At 42.6% G+C, this 20,831-nt stretch overlaps 1 protein-coding gene across 1 annotated transcript in view; it reads right to left on the bottom strand.

Annotated features, from left to right (window-relative positions):
- Positions 1-8,697, bottom strand: part of LOC309341030 (cytosolic phospholipase A2 epsilon-like) — a 35,929-nt gene extending 27,232 nt beyond the window's left edge. Inside the window, exons 1-3 of the mRNA XM_081860431.1 lie at positions 8,626-8,697; positions 2,553-2,689; positions 617-748 (exon numbers count right to left, since the gene is read on the bottom strand). Coding sequence (XP_081716557.1) covers positions 617-748; positions 2,553-2,689; positions 8,626-8,653 — 297 coding nt within the window. The 5' untranslated portion in view covers positions 8,654-8,697. The remainder of the gene's footprint in view (positions 1-616; positions 749-2,552; positions 2,690-8,625) is intronic.
- Positions 8,698-20,831: the final 12,134 nt, after the last annotated feature.

Genomic DNA, 20,831 nt, shown 5'->3' on the forward strand with positions numbered 1-20,831 from the left:
GGAAACGCCGTTTACCTTCCCACAATTAAGCGGTCCCTATTTATCTACTTGCACCCGGGGGTGCTTTCGAACTGCTAAGTTGGCAGGCACTGGGACCGAGCAGCGGGAGCGCACCCCACCGTGGGGATTCGAACCACCGACCTTTTTGATCGGCAAGCCCTAGGCGCTGAGGCTTTTACCCACAGCGCCACCCGCGTCCCTACAGAAATATTAGCCTAGCTTAATTAGCTTTTAATTCTTGCTGATTCCAGGGGAGTAAAAGTGTCTAGCACACAGCCTAATACACATTGGTCTGGCTAAATACACACAGTCTAGCACAAAGTCTTAACACTCCAAACATTGGTTAAAATCGAACACTAGCTTCATCCGGACATAATGATGAGGGTGGTGGTGGTGGTGGTGGTGGTGATAATATTTATACTCCACCCAGCTGGCTGTGTTTCCCCATCCACTCTGAGCAGCTTACAACACATTAAAAAAACCATAAAGGTAAAGGGACCCCTGACCATTAGGTCCAGTCGTGGCCGACTCTGGGGTTGCGGCGCTAGAGATCTAGTACCCACAAATTCACAACAGTATCTTGTTCTTACAAGCCAATTTGGTGTCCAGATCTCACCTGTGGTTCAGGCTTAAAATACATGAGAACTCTTTCACCAAGTGGAAGCCGAGCAACATCAAAGGATATAGTGAAGAGGAGCTCATCTGGAGTGAAAAGATCTTCGTCAAAGACAGACATCTCTAACAAATTCTGTGAGAATCAGTTAAATATATTAGATGCAGGATATAATCTGTGTCTATAAAAGCAGGCTTCATCTGCCCCACCTGCAAAAAAATCATGTCTCTCCCATATCGTCCTGTACAGCCACATCAGGCACTATAACTACAATGGTAGGACTTCACCCCAAAGCTACAGTTTTCTGTTGTCTCCCAAGACAGATGCCAACCATAAGAGCAGTGAGGTACTTGGAATCGTCTTCTAAGTCTGGAGTGGGAAACCTTTTTTCACTCCCAGGGTGTCATTCACTTCTGGGCAGCCTTCCAAAGGATGGGTTAGTGATGGGCAGTGTCAGAGGCAACAGTGGACAAACCAATAAATGCAATATGTACTCTAGTTTCTCCACAAATTCCATCCTCCATTTAGGCAAAGAAGAAGCGTTATGGGCAGCAGTGTCCAGTTGTGTGGCAATGTAGATGAGAGTTCATTGCTTCCCTGGCTTTTGAACCCAGCACATGACTGAAGATTACTGGAGGAACAGGGGCAAGGGGAGAGAGAGCTCAGTGCTGTGCAGCACAGCCAATCTTACACACTTAACCGTTATTTTCAGGGACTGGACATTTGAGGAATGGTGCACTTCCCAGAGAAGAGGGAGACAATATAGATTTACAAGAGTGGTTTGCTGAAGGTCATAGTTCAGAGGTTGCAGAGAGGAGAAGCTGGGAAATATTGGGAGAGAAGCAGGAAGAAGAAGAAGCACCACCAGGGAGAGACAGCTGACAGACTCAGTATCTTTAGAAAGCATTCCAGATCCCCCCTCTCCCAGGACCCGGCGGGCATGGAAAGTAGGAGAACAGAAAGCTCAGAGGCAGAAAGCACAGATCAGCCAACGCAGGGATGACGTATAATAGGAGGGATGGAGGGGATAGGGATTTTACTCAGAGCAATGCCATTATCTAAGAGGCAACGTCCTACATCTCTGTGAATATTGAATAAAATACCTTGCTAAGAGCTTCTTGGGTTTTTCCCCATTACTGGCAGCCTGCCCTGAGGGAGGAGAGTTGGATTCCCTGAAGCCTGTCATTATGTAGCTGCACAGTGCTGAGTTCCCCACACCTTGCCCCCTCCCTCCAGTGATGCCTTGCACAAACACAATAGCAGTCAGTGGGGTGCCATGGGTGGGGCTGCATTGCTCTCCCATCTTCCCAATGCCATGGCCTGCTGCCAGTACCAAAGGGGGGGGGGATGGCAAGACAACCAGGAGCTCAGGATGGTGCAGGCTGGGCAACAGAGTCAAGTGGAGGTTGTCAGTGTTGCACCCACAACATGCCAAGCTCCACTGCCCCTGCCCCTCCCAGTCCTGGCAGCAGCATGTTGTGTTGGGGAGACAGGAGAGCAATGCAGCCTTGCTTGCATTGCCCTACTGATAGATACTGCCCATCCACACATATGCAGATGTCTTGCAATCAAAAACAGGCAAAGGATCCTGTATACAGTGGTACCTTGGTTTACGAACTTAATCTGTTCCGTTCTTAAACCAAAGCATGCTTAAACCAAGGCATGCTTTCCCATAGCAGCGGGGGACTCAATTTACAAATGGAACACTCAACAGGAAGCGAAACATGTTTTGCTTCCAAGGCAAAGTTCACAAACCAAAACACCACCTTCCGAGTTTGCAGCATTCTTTATCCAAGTTGTTCATAAACTAAGCTGTTCTTAAACCAAGGTACCACCGTATTAGGAGCAGGAGAAGAATGCACATGTGATGGTATTATCTTGTTGAAAAAGCCAGCTCAGAACAGTGCACAATTGAAAGGGGAATAGCTCAATTTCTCACCTTGACTTGGTTTTGAATCCTATAATAAAACGTTTCATTCCAAACAGGGTTCTTGCTATTATTAACAGTTTTGGTCCGCACTTTTTCACATGAAGAAGTAGGTAACCAGAGGGTCACGTAACAGTCAGACTGGCTTACTGTGTAAAAGAAGAATAGCATAGTAAGTAGTGTTGTCAGCATTTGTTGTCCCTTTCAATGCACTTTGATCTGGAGCCACTAGCACAGAAATCTGATTCTTTCCTCTCACAAGTTTCTATTTCTTCATTACGAGCTGCAAAGCTTGCATTTTGTCCATATCCTCACTGCGTGGTAGTAACTCAGAAGTGACAGAGAAAAAGAGTTTGGTTGAGACTCCTTTCCAATATTTGCCAAAACATGGTTTGGAAATCAGGGCGAATTCACCTTAAATGGTTTTGCTAAAGTGAGATCACTTTGGCACACATCTCAAACCCCACTCCTGTCATTGAATGAAACCATTCAACAATTTTCTAATTATGTTGCCGAAACTCATAACTGCCTAGTTCAGAACACAAATTTGTGAGCTTATTAGATATAATATGAATTGAACTGCAGACAGCTACCACAGATAACAATTTAAATTCCGTATTTTTTGCTCTATAAGACTCACTCTCCTAAAAAGTAAGGGGAAATGTGTGTGCGTCTTATGGAGCGAATGCAGGCTGTGCAGCTACCCCAGAAGCCAGAACAGCAAGAGGGATTGCTGCTTTCACTGCGCAGCGATCCCTCTTGCTGTTCTGGCTTCTGAGATTCAGAATATTTTTCTTTTTGTATTCCTCCTCCAAAAACTAGGTGCGTCTTGTGGTCTGGTGCGTCTTATAGAGCGAAAAATACGGTAAATCTCTACACTGTGACCAATTGATGTATGTTATTCCTTTTTCATTGGCCTTGACAATGAGAAAGTGTTACATTTTACAGTGTGCAGTCCTGATTTATGTTGTTGGATGGGTAATTCAAATAGAGGCAACACTGGCTACATTTGGATGTCATGGTAAACCATGGTTTCAGATTGGCTTGCCTCAAACAACATTATGATGTTTCAGATTCATTTACATCAAGCACAGTTAGTTGATTTGCAAATTAAAGGACAAATTGTGGTTAAACAGAAACAACAGAAACAAACGCTTCTAGACTTCTCCTTACAGCAATACTGAAGAAGACATGAGACAGAAGAACCACACAAGGCTCATTGCATCTCAGCTCAATTCATTTATTATGATAATGTGGCCACATTATATAAAGCAATGTAGGAAGCTTTATGACAGTTTTGTTGTATCCACCCTAACATTAATGCCAAGCTACTTAAACCACAATCACAGAGACATAAACCATTAATTTGGGAACACCCAAAACAAAAATAAACCAACTGCAACTCCTGTTCATATGACCATTTCCAATATATTGACAAATACATTTGTTGCAAATCTATTCAGAAGTTCCTAAACTGTATTTATGTGGGTGGTGGGGGGGGGGTTGCATGTCAGCCTTTCATATGGGAAAGTCTGAAGAGGGGTTGTAAGTAGGAATGTAAGGGAATTTTAATGAAAACAAACATTGGAAAACAGACTGCATATTTGTTTGCTTATTTGTCCCCTGTCCAGAACAGAAATAAATCCTACAGATACAATTGATATTTGCAGCTGCTGTTGTTTTCGGTCCACAAATGTAATTGGTTACAACCCCTTCCAATTTGCATTGTGTTTCCTTTGTGCTGAAATGAATGGGGTGGAATAAGATCCAACACACATTTAAAGCATTTGACTTCCCCCAAAGAATCTTGGGAACTGTAGCTTCCACTTCACAGAGCTATAGTTCCCAGTACCCTTGACAAACTATAGTGTGGATGATTTTGCCACAGAGGACAGTGAGACAAATAACAGAAGACAAACTGCAGCAGAATGGAAAACAGCGCTGCATGTTGCAAATGCAGGGTGGAATGGGGAGAACTGCCTTGTAAGCACTTCAGCTGAACATCATGTGGTTGTTCCTGTAATCAGGAGCCTTGCATAATCTCCTTACTGCGGGGAGGAGCAAAACTGTATCATTCCTATTCATACCTTCCATGGGAAGGGGGGAGGGAGAGGGAGAGCAGGGCTGGGATGCCTCTTCTTATGCTCCCCACATCAAATGGGGGCGCCTTTTGCATGGTAGCACGCAGCCAGTGCGACTCCTGGTAGTTTGGCCTGGCTTCATCCTCCCCAGGCTGGATACCTGGAGGTCTCCGCCTACCTCAGCCAATCGCCCAATCCTGCCTGGGGAGGCGTTGCCAGGGGATTGGCCACGTAGGGGGAGGGACCGTCCTACCCACACAACAGAAGGTGAATCTTACCTGCGAAGTGGCAGTCGGCTCCAGAGCTTCTCCCACCCTCCCCTCCCTCAGTTAAGTCTTCTTTTGCAGGTTAACCTCTTTTCCACAGGTACACAGGCACTGCTATGTCAGGGTCGCTGTTGAAGGGCCGGAAAGGAATTTTCCTGCATTGCCAGGTTTTGCCTTTCCCGTAGCAAAATGTCACAACTTTGCTGGTTTCAGGCCTTGGGCGGAATCCTTTAGTCTAGCTTCCTAAATGGGTGTGTGTGAGAAGCAGTGATCCATGCCCCCTTGCAGCGGTGATACCAGGGTTCCCTGTTAAAGGGGTCTTGAGGGGAGGCATTGGCCATACACCAAGAGGTTGTCAATGCTCTCCCCTCCAGAGCCAGCCCAATCCACACACATTCTGGATAACCCTGAAATCTCCCAGATCCCTGGCTGGGGACTGGGAAGGATAAATGCCCAATGCCTGAGCCAAGGTCTCCCTACATCTGAAACTTAATAAAGTTGTGGCCAATTTTAATCCCATAGCACATTGTCTTGAGTCATTATTCTGCTCGGGGGTCGCCTGGGGTTGGGGAGACTCCACCTGTCCAGGCAATTCCTGAATGTGACTTTGGTAATGTTCTCTAGCCAGTGGGTTGTCAGCACCCGGGGCAAGGCAAGTAATTTGCGCCCCCTAACTGAGAGAGAGTGAGTGAGCCAGGTAGGGGCAGAGAGCTGCGAGTGCGAGCGCATCCCCCCCCCCGATGTTGCGCCCGGTGCGGCCGGGGCCCCCTGCACCCCCCACGCTACGCCACTGTCTCTAGCTGGAACATTATTTCTATCGCCAGTCCACAAGTAGCAAACTAGGTTCACTGGTATTCAACATGTGATTGTAGGCGTCATCAAGCCAGCAAATATGCCTTTGTGCTGTCTCAATCCACCTGTGCAACCTGTTTGTACAACCTTTTTTATTTGTGGTTATATCATGCTGTCCTATGCACATTGTTCCCTATGAACTACTATTTTATTTCAGAAACCTGAAGTAAATTATAAAGACAGTAGCAATGTTCAGATGTTTGCCTAATGCATGAAGAGTTATGCTGGGGGTGGGGACAGAATTCACATGCAAGGTCCACCTCCGATGTATTGTGACACACTAACTGCTCTTTTGGATCTTTGCACAATTAGCTCAAATGTCTGAAGAGGGTTTTTCAATATGTTTGACTGAATTTGCTTGGAAATTCTCCCTGATAAGCCAGGGTTCTCACTTGTGTGTCCTTAAGCAAATTCAACTCAAAACTGAGTGCTCACTAATGGTTCTTCCTCATCCTTAGAAAAATGTGACAAGTGGAGTGCCACAGGGTTCTGTCCTGGGCCTGCCGTTGTTTAACATCTTTATAAACAACATGGACAAAGGAATTGAGAGGACATCAAACTGGGAGGAGTAGCTAATGTTGCAGAAGACGGAACCAGAAGATTGGAGAACTGGGCACAAACTAATAAAATGAATTTCAAAAGGGACAAGTGCATGGTTCTAGATTTAGGCAGGAAGAACCAGCTGTACAGATATAAATGGGGGATACCTGACTTTCCAGTAATACATGTGAAAAGGACTTAGGGGTCTTAGTATACCACAAGCTTAACATGAGTCAACAGTGTGATGCAGCAGCAGCAACAAAACAAAGACAAAAAAAACCCCCAATGTTATCCGAGGCTGCATCAACAGAATGGCCCAATAAAAGGAATAGCACTGTTCTAGTCTGCTTTGGTCAGACCACACCTGGAGTACTGTATCCAGTTCTGGGTACCACAATTTAAGAAGGATGTTGACAAGCTGGAACATGTGCGGAGGGCGGCAACCAAAATGATCAAGGGTCTGGAAATCAAGCTTTAGAAGGAGCACTTGAAGGAACTGGGTATGTTTAGCCTGGAAAAGAGGAGACTGAGAGGAGATATGATAGCCATCTTCAAATATCTCAAGGGCTGTCACATGGGAGAGGGAACAAGCTTGTTTTCTCCTGCTCTGGAGAGTAGGACTTGAACTAATGGCTTCAAGTTATAAGAAAGGAGATTCCAGCTAAACATCAGGAAGAACTTCCTGTCATTAAGAGCTGTTTGACTGTGGAACAGTCTCCCACAGGAGGTGGTGAACTCTCCTTCCTTGGAGGTTTTTAAGCAGAGGTTGGATGGTCATTCACCATGCAGAAGATTTCTGCAAAGCAGCGAGTTGGGTTAGATGTTTTTCAGGGTCCCTTCTACATGGGCATTGCCCTCACGCAAGTGATGTCACATTTATAAACTGGTACTCCATGCATAGAGCCCTCCTTTTGGTGTCAATGGCTCCCAGGGACATGCAGAACTGGATAGAATATCTCCATATGATTGGGCTGAACATTGTGTGGTGCACTACCTCCTGGATTCAGGCTTCTGGTGACTTCTCCATAAGGGCAGGAGGAAACAAAGCCCATAATTACCACTTTAGGTTATTTGAGATTGACATCTCAGATATCCCTTAGATCTGTGGGTTATGTGACAGTTCACTACTCCATAAAGCAGGGCGGGCTTCAGGTCCACATTAGTATAGTGGTCAGTATTCATGCCTGTCATATAGGTGGCTAGAGACTGATTTATTCATGGAGAGCCCCTCTCTTGAGATAGAGGACATAGCCTAATGGCAGAGCATGTGCTTTGCATGCACAATTCCTCAGGTTCAATTTGTAGCATCTTCAGTTAAAAGAAAGATTAGGTTGCAGGTGATGGAAAAGGCCTTTGCTTAAGACGCTGGTAAGGATGGAAGGATCTGCCAATACCTGTTATTTCAGTTTCTCGTTTTCCCAATCCTAAAACCTGATCTTCCCGTTTCTGCTGCAATTTGCAGTTTTTAAAAAGAGGTTCGGGAAAATTCTTTAGCATTTTAGTGTGAATTTCTCCTAACAAACATGTTTTTGTACACAGTTTTGACTAATGTAAGCATTTTGGCAAGCAGTTTCTCCTAATATAATGTTGTTTTGTCTGCCATTTTCACTAATGGCACGAAATCCAGATAAGTGTGAATTTTGAAGGCTGTTTGATAAATTCAGCTTTATATGTGAATGGCATTGAATTTCTTCCCCATCCTTAGACTGGAGAGCTGTTGCCAGTCAGATTAGATAATACTGGCCTGGACATTACCTGATATAAGTTCTCTGAGGAAAAGTGATTGTTAGAATATCTGAGGGCTCTTTCTCCTTTACTAAGGAATCTCCATATATTAAAGAGACCAATTTGGTGGACATTTCAAATAAACATGGGGACTACTCAAATGCCTTTAGCATCACCATATGACATCGACCTGTTTGTGATTAATGGTGCAATCCTATGCATGCCAACTCAGAAATAAGCCCCATTAAATTCAATGGGATTTACTCTTAGGTAAATGTGTAGAGGTTGCAGCCTAAGCCAAAACAATCCCTACCACTCTGCTTCCACCCCCACCCCCCACCCCCCGTTCCATATTTTCACCAGATCTTTTGCAAGGCAAACCAGGCAAACCAGTTTATTCTCCTGTTCTCCTTTCCACCCACAAACAGTGCAAATAGTTATCTTACCCAACTTAAGAGTTTATGAGCAAGCCATACTTGGGCACTGATATAAATACAGTTTCCTATGCAATTTATCTTGTCAGCTATGAACTCCTGCAGCGCATATGAAGCTAGATGTGCAAACTAGCAAGAGTGAGTGAACTTTAAAAGCAATATGAAACAGGAACGGAAGAACACTCACAGACATCAGCTTGGCGAAGATTTCTCATTCGTATGACTCTTACAGTAAGCAAGTTGCAAGGAAATTCTTCCAGTTGCTGAAAAACAGCAAAGCAAAGGAAAGGATGAATATTAAATTGTGTTTGGATAAAACAAAATAAAAAAATTCCTTCCAGTAGCACCTTAAAGACCAACTGAGTTAGTTCTAGGTATGAGCTTTCGTGTGCATGCACACTTCTTCAGATACACCCTGAAGAAGTATCTGAAGAAGAATCTGAAGTGTATCTGAAGAAGTGTATCTGAAGAAGTGTATCTGAAGAAGTGTGCATGCACACGAAAGCTCATACCTAGAACTAACTCAGTTGGTCTTTAAGGTGCTACTGGAAGGAATTTTTTTATTTTGTTTTGACCATGGCAGACCAACACGGCTACCTATCTGTAACTGTGTTTGGATAATCAAGTACCTAGCAGAGCAGCAACCTAACCAATGTTTAATAATTCTGCAAAACAACATATAAGTAATTGTCTAGGCCAGGGGAAGTCAACCTTTTTATACCTACCACCTACTAATGCATCTTTCTTGATGGCAAAATTTCCTTATTGCCCACCAGAACTCAATGGAAGAAGGATTCAGCTTGTGCCCACCTAAATCACCCACTAGTGGGCAGTAGGGACCAGGTTGACAACCTCTGGTCTAGGCTAAAGAATGAAGCGCACATTTTCCATGTCCTTGGTGTGTTCAGATCACCAAGTGGCATCAGTTTTCAATAGCAAATAATAACGAAAGCTCTGAAAGATGGAATTAACCACCATTACTCCCAGGTTATTCGCTGATTTCCAAATAGTGAATTCTGTTTGGACCACTTTCTTCCATTATAACTGAACAAACACCATTTGACCCTAAAGCAAATACATAACAACAACAAGAAGAAGAAGAAGAAGAAGAAGAAGAAGAAGAAGAAGAAGAAGAAGAAGAAGAAGCAAGAATGAATTCAACACTATGGAAGTATCTTTTCTTTCGGGTATTAAATTCATTTTAATACTCCACAGTTTTGTTTTGTTTTGTTTTGTTTCACTTTTAAATAACACCCAGCACTGATGCTTCAAGCAACTGGACAACTGAAGGATGCCTGCTTCAGCTGACATTTATTCCCTGTCTTCTGCTCTCAGAGGTTTAGGGACATTCTTTAGTTGATATCAGGGTGCATCGTATGAGAAGTCATGCAATTCCTTTATTTTTCCTGTTCACTCTAAATGTCACATGGAATTCAGCTGCAAGCTATGACGTAATTTCTCATGTAATATTACTCTTTTTAAATTAATGTCCAAAAGAAAGTGCCTCCTACACCCTTAATGTGTGTTTTTTATATATAAAAAAATTGCTGCAGATATCTAGCCATCCTAGATATGAAATGGCATTCATCATTTCCTGTAGGAAAGGTGTTTGATCATAACCCTCGTCATCAGAACTAAGCATTCCCAAGCACTTCTCCTAACTGTTCTTTCCTGTGGGTGGGGTTCTGAGTGAAGTTGATGGGCAGGTTGCTGCTGGCATAATTGTTATTTATCACTTATATAGCACTTCAAATGGGGGAGATGATTTATAGTCCCTATCTGGTTTGTCTTCATAACATCTCTATGAGCTGGGCCACTAATCTTCTGCATATGAGGAATTGCAGTTGAAAGACAATACTTTGCCCGTATCTAATCTCTTCCATCTATGGCTCATCAGGCACATGGAACAAGGTGTTTCCAGTTCAACTTCATTTCTGTGTCATTTGGACTCTCATGGTTTTCAGGTTGGACCTAATTTTTCATCAATGGGTACAAAACTGACACCAATGTAGTGAATTGCAGCACAATAGAGTCACTGGCAGGATTTAAATAAACATTTGCAATTTTATTTGTAAAGAACAAAGAACATAATACAGTGGTACCTCAGGTTACATACGCTTGAGGTTACATATGCTTCAGGTTACAGACTCTGCTGGAAATATTACCTCGGGTTAGAAATATTACCTCGGGTTAAGAACTTTGCTTGAGGATGAGAACAGAAATTGTACAGCAACGGCAGAGCAGCAGCTGGAGGCCCCATTAGCTAAAGTGGTGCTTCAGGTTAAGAACAGTTTCAGGTTAAGAACAGACCTCCAGAACGAATTAAGTTCTTAACCACTGTAGTATGACAATATGGAAGTAAATACAAACAGCAGATTGTAATATGAGAGGTAATAAACCAAGGGCGGAAGTTGAGGGAAGTCAGTAGGGAAAGGGGGAAAGTGAAACTTGAATGTAATGTAATGATTGCATATATTGTTATAAGAGAAAAAACTCAATAAAAATGATTTTTAAAAAGAGAGAATAGAAGCACATTAGCTAATGGGGAGAAGTCTGATAAAAATAAATCCCTGGAATAACTATACTTATTTATTTTACTTAACAAGATGTATCTACCACTTGATTATAGTAAAACCTCTACAGTAATCAGTTTACAAGTACATTATAAATAAAACAGTTTGGAACAGTTAAAAACATTTGAACATCATTCAACTTAACAGTAAAAGAAATTAAAACACAACAAAATATATGTGTCTGGGTAGGTTTGCATAAATAAAAATGTTTTAAGCAGGCATCAAAAAACATACAGAGACCAGGGTGCCTGCCTGATATCACTAGCCAGGGAGTTGTCTGGGAAACCAAAATAAATCTGGCATATATTGAGTGTCAGTATTTGATGTATTAGTGTACTACAAATGGTTGTAATTCTGATTAGAGATGGAAAGGCCGGGGGGGCGGAAAAATTGGAGTGGGGGGACAAGGTTTTTTCCCCATTTTCTTCCCAAAGCCATTTTTTTCTGGAAGAAATGGGGGGGTGTGGAATATTCAAACCATATCAAACTGGTTTTTTTTTCAATTTTTCTGGGGGGAAAACGGCTTTGGGGGAAAAACAGGGGGAAACGGGGGGGGACAGGGGAAATGGGGGGAGAGGGGAAATGGGAAAAATGAGGGGAAAGAGGAATAAAATTGGTGTTCTCCCTCATTTTTCTGGTTTCCCCCTCAGGCCTTCCCATCTCTAATTCTGATCTTACTTTTATTATTGTTTTTATTGTTTCTTTAATCTGTAATTGCTGAATGTGTAATTGTTGTCATACTTTTTTGTGTTTTTTTTTTTTAAGGCAGGGAGTTCCAAAGTATAGTTGCTGCTAAACTAAAAAATGATTTCTTATAAATGCTGAATCGCATTATGTGGCATCTGTAGCAGTGCCAGTTCCTCAGATCAAAGTTGGGGAGTGGGCACAAATGGAGCTGCAAAACTGATTCCATGCCCTAACTTTGGACATTTCTTGGCCAGAGTAGCAATAACAGTAGTTGCAAACTCCAGAACACACTGAAGTGCCAATGGAAAGTATAGTGTACAGAATGATTCCTGTCACTCTGAGGGGAACAGAGGTATCAGTGTGTGGATGAAAGTCTCATGGTTTCAGTTGTCTCTATACTAATGCAGAGTATGAGAAGCAAGCAAGAAGAATTTGAGCTCTTAATCAAGGTTGCCAATATGGCCTAATAGGTATTACTGAAACCTCATGGGATGATACTCATGACTGGAATGTAGAAACTGAGGGGTATAACCTGTTCCAATGGAATAGACCAAACAGGAAGAGAGGAAGAGTACCATTGTATGCAAATGATATGTACACTTGCGAATAGATCAATGACTTGAAGTATGGAAGGCAGAGTGAGAGTATAAGAGTAAAAAAATGGAGAAGATGGAAACAAGAGTCGCCTTTCTGCTACAGACCTCCAAGCCAAACTGAAGACTTGGATGATGCCTTCCAACAGCAGACTACCAAACATTAAAAACTTGAGCTACTGTGGTATATCTGTTGGAATGCAAACTCTGCCAAGAATGTAAGGTCCAACAAATTCTTCAATTGCCTCACTGACAATTGTGCTTCCCAGAAGCTGGGAAATATAACAAGGGGGTCATCTCTCTTGGACTTGGTCCTCACTAGCAGAGAGGAACTGACTGACAAAGTGAAAGTACTGGGAACCTTGGGAGGAAGTGATCAAGACCTCTAGTATTTAATTATACAAAGGCAAGGGAAAACTGAGTGCAGTCGGACTTGCACTCTGGACTTTAAGAAAGTTGATTTCAAAAAGGTTAAGGAACTACTGGGTGAGATCCCATGGTTAGAAATAGGCAAAGAGAAGGGAGTCCAAGAAGGGTCGGAGTTTCTTAAAGGTGAAATACTGAAGACATAAAGGCAGACAATTCCAACAAGAAAGAAATGTAAGAAGCACTGAAAGAAACCAGTGTGGATGCATAAGGAGCTTACAGATGAGCTGAGTTGTAAGAAGGGGAAGTGTAAGAAACTGAAGAAAGGAGAAATAAGAAAGGAAGAGTATACATAAGTAGCCAACAATTGCAGGGAGAAGGTCAGGCAGGCCAAAGCTCAGAATGAACTCAGGCTTGCAAGAGATGTTAAAAATACCGGTAATTTTAAAATGTTTATTTGGCTATGTTCGAAGCAAGAGGAAGAATAAGCAAGGAGTAGGTCGTCTGCATGGAAAAGATGGAGAAATGCTATTGGGTGACAGAGAGAAGGTGGAACACCCAACATCTACTTCGTCTCTGTCTTCACCCCCAAAAAAGCAGTGCCCAAACTGGTGGTATCAGAATTAACAATGCAAGGATGGAACTGCAGCCCAAGATAGGAAAAGAGATGATAAAGGATCACCTAGCTACTTTAAATGAATTCAAATCTCCAGGGCCTGATGAACTGCACTCAAGGGTACTAAAGGAGTTTGTGGATGTCATCTCAGAGACTCTGTCTATAATCTTTGAGAATTCTTGGAGATCAAGTGGGGTTCCTGCAGACTGAAAGTGAGCAAATGCTGTCCCCATCTTCAAGGTGGGAGGGGGAAGAAAACCCAGGTAACTACTGACCGGTGAGTTTGATACCAGGAAAGGTCCTGGAATAGATCATTCAACTGTCGGTCTGTGAGCACCTAGAAAAGGATGCTGTGATTATTAAGACTCAGTATGGATTTCTCAAAAACAAGACACCCACCTTCCTTCCTTCCTTCCTTCCTTCCTTCCTTCCTTCCTTCCTTCCTTCCCCAATTTATCTGAAACACTTACCTACATTGCCTCTATCTTGGCAGTATTCAAACTCAGCTTATCTTCCACACACACCCCCTACTGCATCCAGGCAGCAGCCTAGGAACCGCACAGCCTCTCCCAATTCTCCTGAACAATTCCAGGGATAACCACAATGGACAACAGGGTAGTCATATATTACTTTTTATTTGTTTAATATTTTACTTTTGTTTTTTCTAAAGTATCACTGTGAATTTTTCTTGATTTTCTTGTTTTATCTTTTTGTAAGCCACTTTGAGGGTGCTGCTGCTGTTTACAATCAAGCAGTCTATTAAATAAATACTTCCTCTCAGTTCCCCACAGCAGTATTAGTATTACTGGGCTACTTCACAAGGTGGCATAACCCACACTTTCTTAACCATTATAACACACACACACAGGCGGCCACTAGGGGCGCATTGGAAGATGGCCGACAATACCATCTCTCCGGACCACACGGGGTAATTAAGAGGCTGTTATGGGAGTAAGCAGCCTCCCTTGTTGCCCCAAGGGAATGGGGAACACTGCCCTTGCCTGCTGTGCCCATAAATCACCCCCAAATTCGAAAGAAGGGGGTGAGGGCACTAGGCAGAATGCCCCCGTGTGGACCCCAGTTCTCCTAGACGCTGTCTCTGATCGCGCACTAGCTGCAGCAATTTGGAATAATTAATTACAAAAGAAGCAAATGCACATATTTCAAGTGAAGAAAGGAAGTGAATACTGCTAACAGAAGGGGCCTCTGTGAAAGAAGACGATGGGTTGAAGCAACAGGAATATTTTACGAAGAAGACATCAAAGGCTGGGTATGTCAGCAACGGGACTGGATGGGGGGGAACCTTTTTTTATTTTCTTCTATGTGATTAACCAAGACCCCCCCCCCCGTTAGAACCGTCGGTTAACTGACCCAAGCAGGATGATTAAGGACTGTGTGGAAATAAACTTTAACCAAAAGTATGCTTTATGGAGACTGAGTAAAGAACAAGAGCTTTTGGAATGGCGCAGCAATAAATACAGAATCGCCATCTTGGCAGGTCTTGCCGAAGGATTTATAATCGGGAGGAGGAATGGATTTGTTTTCAGACTGCATTCCTGGAGAATCTCCTCAGAGGTTGAGAAAGGCAACAGATCTGTGAAGATTAACGACGCTAAGACTGTTTTGAGTTATGGAAGTGATGTTATACGGAAAACGTCTGGATATGGCTATTGGATAATATATATATATATATATCTACACAGGATTACAAACTGTTTTAACCCACTTGTGGAGACTATCAGAGGTCAGAAAGAGAAAGGAAAAATATATGAAAATATATATATATAATATATGAAAAAATATATATAAAATATATGAAAAATATATAAAAATATATGAAAATAACAAGAAGAGATGTGGAAAAACAATAAGAAAGGACTGGACAGTACTGTGAACATCAAATGGTCAGATTTGTGGATATTAAAAGCAGCAATAAGAAGCAAGAAGATGATTGGATCCCCTTCGGAACTTGAAATATGGGTACCCCCAACAAAAATTTAAAATTCGGCTTTGTAATTTGGAATTTATGTAATTTGGTTTGATTTGATGTGATTGGTCGGTTAATAAAAATTATTCTTAAACACACACACACACCAGATTGATTGATTTGTACTTGCAGGTTTTGTTTTCATACTATAAGAATGTTCAGAATTTATTTAACAGTTAGAGCATGAAATCCTTTCATCTTTGCATCATTTTGCTTTTGAGTGGATTTCTCATTTCTTTTCTACTGGCAACAACCACATCTCAACTAGGGTAAGCAAAAGAAAGTTTTGAAGAAACTTCAAAATGAACCGGAAAGTCCTCCTGCATTATCTGAATGCAGAGGAAAAAATCATGTGAGGTCGCTTCCAGACAACCTGTTTATTGAGCATTCATCCCGATTTGCAGGGGAAATTGATGATGTTGACTATTTAACGAAGAAGAAGAAGAGTTTGAATTTGATATCCCACTTTATCACTACCCGAAGGAGTCGCAAAGCAGCTAACATTCTTCTTTCCCTTCCTCCCCCACAACAAACACTCTGTGAGGTGAGTGGGGCTGAGAGACTTCAAAGAAGTGTGACTGGCCCAAGGTCACCCAGCAGCTGCATGTGGAGGAGCGGAGACGCGAACCGGGTTCCCCAGATTACGAGTCCACTGCTCTTAACCACTACACCACACTGGCTCTTTCATCCTGATTTGTTGCATCAAAGCAAGCATGATCCCACACTTTCCATTGCCTTTCCCCAACACTTTCCTTATTGCAGAAGCCTTATTGTTTGGGGAATTCTCTGGGAACCTCCTGGGGTGAGGGAAGCCCAGCTAGATAGGACAAGAGACAGGGCCTTCTTAGTGACTGCAACATCTGAAGTACAGGTTGCCCTTCCTTCACTGTTTTTTTCACCAGCTACTGAATACCTTTTTATTCCAGAAGAGTTTTATTTTATGTGGCGGACAATGTTTCTACGGTTTTTTAACTGCTGGTCACTGTAGGTATGTGTGTGTGTGTGTGTGTGTGTAGTATTATAAATGTTTCATCTTGAAAAATACAAAGAGTGATATTTTTACATGAGAAGGATGAAATATAAATGTCTTAATAAATGAGTAAATAAATCAATGGGGAAATACGGCCCCTTATCTTCCTTTAAACTGCCCCCACTTTAACTAACTTATCGTGTGTACACATTGAACATGTGCCCAAAGTGAGCTTACAGGATACGGCCCAGATTACTATGGTAAGAATCCTAATGACACAAATTGAAATATAATAGAAGTTTCAACACATAAACTTCAGAACAGCAGATTCTAAAGTTATGGGACAATTGCAACAGATTAAAATCTACAGAGACTATATAAATAAGGCAAACCAATTCAAAGGTACCACATCCAAAACTGCTTATCATTCATGTGTTCAGATACTTAGTAAGTAGCTTTCATCCTTTACCCTTCTTTGATTCTTTCATTTCAGAGATGACATACAAGCGCCCCTGCCCCAATTCTAAATGCCCACCATACCTTGTATTGAGAATTACAGTGCACTTCATTGCACAGGTTCCTGGGTTCATTTCCCAAGCTTTCCACAGGATATGCATTTATACTGAAGTCCTGTGAGGGAGGCAAAGGGACAGAAAGGAGACAACGTTCAAAGATATAAACTGTGTATGTAAACCAACAACTTTATCATGTTGCAATAGCATGCACTTCAAAAAGAAAGAAATGTTGAAATTCTGAAGTAGAGGTGTTGGTAATTAAATACCTGGTTTAGCCAGTAGTGAGAGCCAACACTAAAAAAAACTAATCAGTGGATGATTTGGGGCACATATTCTTGACTGGGAATGCCAAGTTGCAGGAAAAGGTCAAAAGAATGTAAATGACACCCTTCCCTTTGGCATAATGCCATCTTTTCAATTTATGGTGCAGTCACTTGTCTACTCAGAAGTAAATCCAAGAAGCTTGCTTGCAGGTAAGTGCATAAAAGGTAAAAGGTAAAGGTAAAGGACCCCTGGAGCGTTAAGTCCAGTCGAAGTCGACTATGGGGTGTGGCACTCATCTCCGCTTTCAGGCCGAGGGAGCTGGTGTTTGTCCACAGCAAGACTAATCCGCTTCTGGCGCAACAGAACACTGTGATGGAAGCCAGAGTGCATAGAAACACTGTTTACATCCCCATCGCAGCGGTACCTACTTGTGCTGGTATGCTTTCAAACTGTTAGGTTGGCAGGAGCTGTAACAAAGCAACAGGAGCTCACCCTATCATGTGGATTCAAACTGCCGAGCTTATGATCAGTAAGTTCAAGAGGGTCAGTGGTTTAGACCACAGTGCCACCCACGTCTCAGGTAAGTGTGTATAGGCTTGCAGTCTAAGCCATCAAAGCATGAATGCTTGGGTTGTTGATTTTGAATACCGTAAATCTTTGCATTTAAAACTTTCCATCTGGATTCCCACCACTGTGGTACCTACTCACTCTCTCTATTTAAACTATGGGAGAAATGAATGAAACACAGTATGGAAGAACTGATGCATCTGTAGAGAAATGTTGCATTCCACTGAAGCCTTATGGTTCCCCTCCTGCTTCTCTGGCATGAAAGCCAAGCCAGGACCTAACGGGGTTACTTTCCTCCTAGTTCTCAAAGCCCCAATTGGCAAGTCTAAGGAATCTTGGTGTTCCCAAGCATTCAGTAATGACTGTACAGTGGACCCTTGGGTTACGTAACTTTCGGGTTGCAAATGTGGCAAACCTAGAAGTTGGTTTGCTGCTCACGCTCACGCAGAAGTGCTCTGTGTGCCTCGCACATGCGCAGAAGAGGCACCTCCAGTTACGAAGATTTCATGATATGGCCAGGCCTCCGAAATGGATCCCGTTCATAACCGGAGGTACCACTGTATTTGTAACCTACTTTCCCAGACAGCCTTGTTCAGAGAATGTAGTGTTTTGTAATGTACTATATTTTTCCGTGTATAAGATGCCCTCCTGTATAAGACAACCCCTATTTTTTTTTAACCCCAAATTAAGAAATCAATATTTTCAGCATCACACAGAACAATCTTGGTATTTTATTAAATATTCAAAGCACTGGTATATTTAGTACCATATATTTAAACATCAGTGGTGGAATGGTTGGTGGAAGTGGTAAGCAGCAGAGCATGACCCTCTGGCACAGGGGGCGGACAAGCGGGCACCAGAGGGACACAACTTGAGTTGTTGAGCAACTCCACCCATGCCCGTGCCAGAGAGTGAACCCCAACCTGAACCTGAGATCAGGCCACCTGGGCCACCCGCCCCAGAGCCCAAGCCCAAACCCCTGTGCATTCACCATCCCCATATAAGATGACCTCCAATTTCTGACTCGTGTGTGTGTGTGTGTGTGTGTGTGTGCGCAAAAATGTTGTGTTATACACGGAAAAATACAGGTTTATAAAACAGAGAGAACAATTATAACAAAGCAATGAAAAGGAAAATATCGAGAACAAAACCATAAAATCAGTTCTTGGGTGGCTCAAATAACAGAAAGTCAACCACCCTCAATAAAATATCCCGAGTTGGGTAGGGGGTCGACCCATATACTTTTTTCTTTTATAGAATGCCTACCTGACATGAACTGGAGCAGCATGTTGTTTTGGTCGGCACATTGAAGGCATGTTTAGCTGGGAAAGGCAGTTGAGCTGGAAGGTGCTCCTGAAACATCCTTACAGCCTGTTGTGCTGGCAACAGTAATTGAGGAGGCATCTAAAAACTAAACTCAAGGCCCGCCCTTTAGGAATGTAAATGCCAGCCCATTTTCTCCTACTCAGGTAGAAGAGGAAGTTCATAAGATAGCTACAAAAGGAAGAGGTTCATTGTCTAGAGGAATGGAGTTGTGAAAGGTACTTTCTTAATCTCCCTCCCTCCCATTTCTGTTTACAGTCAAGCAGTAGTTATTTGAGATCTCTTGATTTGTGCTGGATAAAGAATTTAACTTGAGCAACTTCTCTCAAGGCTGGAATACTCCCTCAGGTAGCAGCTGTTTTCTGAGCGATTTCAAAGCAGTATTTTCCCTAATTCTAGTGACCCAATTCAGATGAAGAGAAGGAGAAAAGAACACTAATTACGAAGGAGGCTCTGCCTAGAGATGTTTCTCCATCGCCATCTCACCTCCTTTCCCCCAATTTGTGCTAGATAACAATAGCATCAGGTGTTGTTTTCCTGTGAGATAATTTTTTGTGGTTTAATTTAAAACTTTTACCCCACAACATGCACAGACTCAAGACACCTTACAACAGTAATCTAAAAGAGGTGATGAAGCTATCCAATTATATGATAATTAGTAGGCTGACAGACAGATTGTGAATCATCGGAACCAACTCCTAGGGGCCGAGGTCCCTTCAGTCCCCTATAAAATATTAGAGGGCCGCCCCCCCCCATTGATGGGCATTGCCATTCAAATGGTGTGCATGCACTGTGTCTTGTGATCAATTATGTGGGTGGGGCTTACCTGCCCCCCCATATTTTATTGAAATTGGCACCCCTGTTGTGAATCAAAAATATTAAAAGCACAGACAAAACTTTAAAAATCAATGAGCAGACATAGATTTGTACTCGAGTCAGTCATGCTCAGAAAAGACCCACTGAAATCAGTGAACTTAAGTTAGTCAAAACTGGAGTTGCGTACACATTACCAGCTTAAACTGAAGGGAAGTCATCCAGCACCCAGACCCTGCATCTCAAATAGCATTTGCATGTCATTGCAAGCATAGGTACTTTTGATGCATTTCCAAGTTGCCCACTGCCCACACCTGTGGGTGGAGAGGGGGCATGGATGTCTACATATGGCTTGGCTACAAATCTAATCTGTTGCGGGCAGGTGGAGAGAGACACATCAACGTGCAGTATTTCTTGGTAGACTACAGGATAGATATGGATTGTGGCTAATATAATGCATACATGGCTTCACAAGGCAATGGTGGAAGCATGTTGGATGCAGAATAGATGGGAATGTGTACACAGTCCAAATATGCCTGGTCTAAAGCATCATTGTATCAACAATGCCAATACTACACAGATAATAGTTACACTTAAAATATCTTGCTGGTTCAGTTGAAAATTGTTCCAATTAGCCAATGTGTCAAAAGTTAGGCTTATTTTGCTTTAACAAGGCTATCCAGAAGTTACTGAAAAGAGTTGCTACTTTCTTAACAGCACTAGCCAGGGCATGAGCTAAACTGTGTAACACTTTTGCAAAACTTGGATTATAAGTTTCAGTTATTTTGATATTATGTTTGTACATTATATCATGATTAATTGTTGCTCACAGAAACTAAATCTGAAAACTAATACAATGCTATTTTAAATCTAGGGACACAATTACTTCATTCAAACCAGGGGTTGGCAAGGCTTACTGGGCAGGGGTTGGATCACTCCCGTAGAGATCCTCAACAGGCCGAGCCAGTGCAGTGCTGGAAATCGCGTCTGCACATGTCCGCAGTGCCGGAAATCGCTTCTGCGCATGCCCAGATGCCACAAATCGCGCCTGCGGAGAAGCAATTTCCATCATCTGGGCATGCGCAGAAATGATTTCTGGCACTGCGCACGTGCAGATAT

This window comes from Podarcis erhardii (assembly GCF_964252035.2).
Source record: "Podarcis erhardii genome assembly, chromosome: 1".
Taxonomy (NCBI): Eukaryota; Metazoa; Chordata; class Lepidosauria; order Squamata; family Lacertidae; genus Podarcis; species Podarcis erhardii.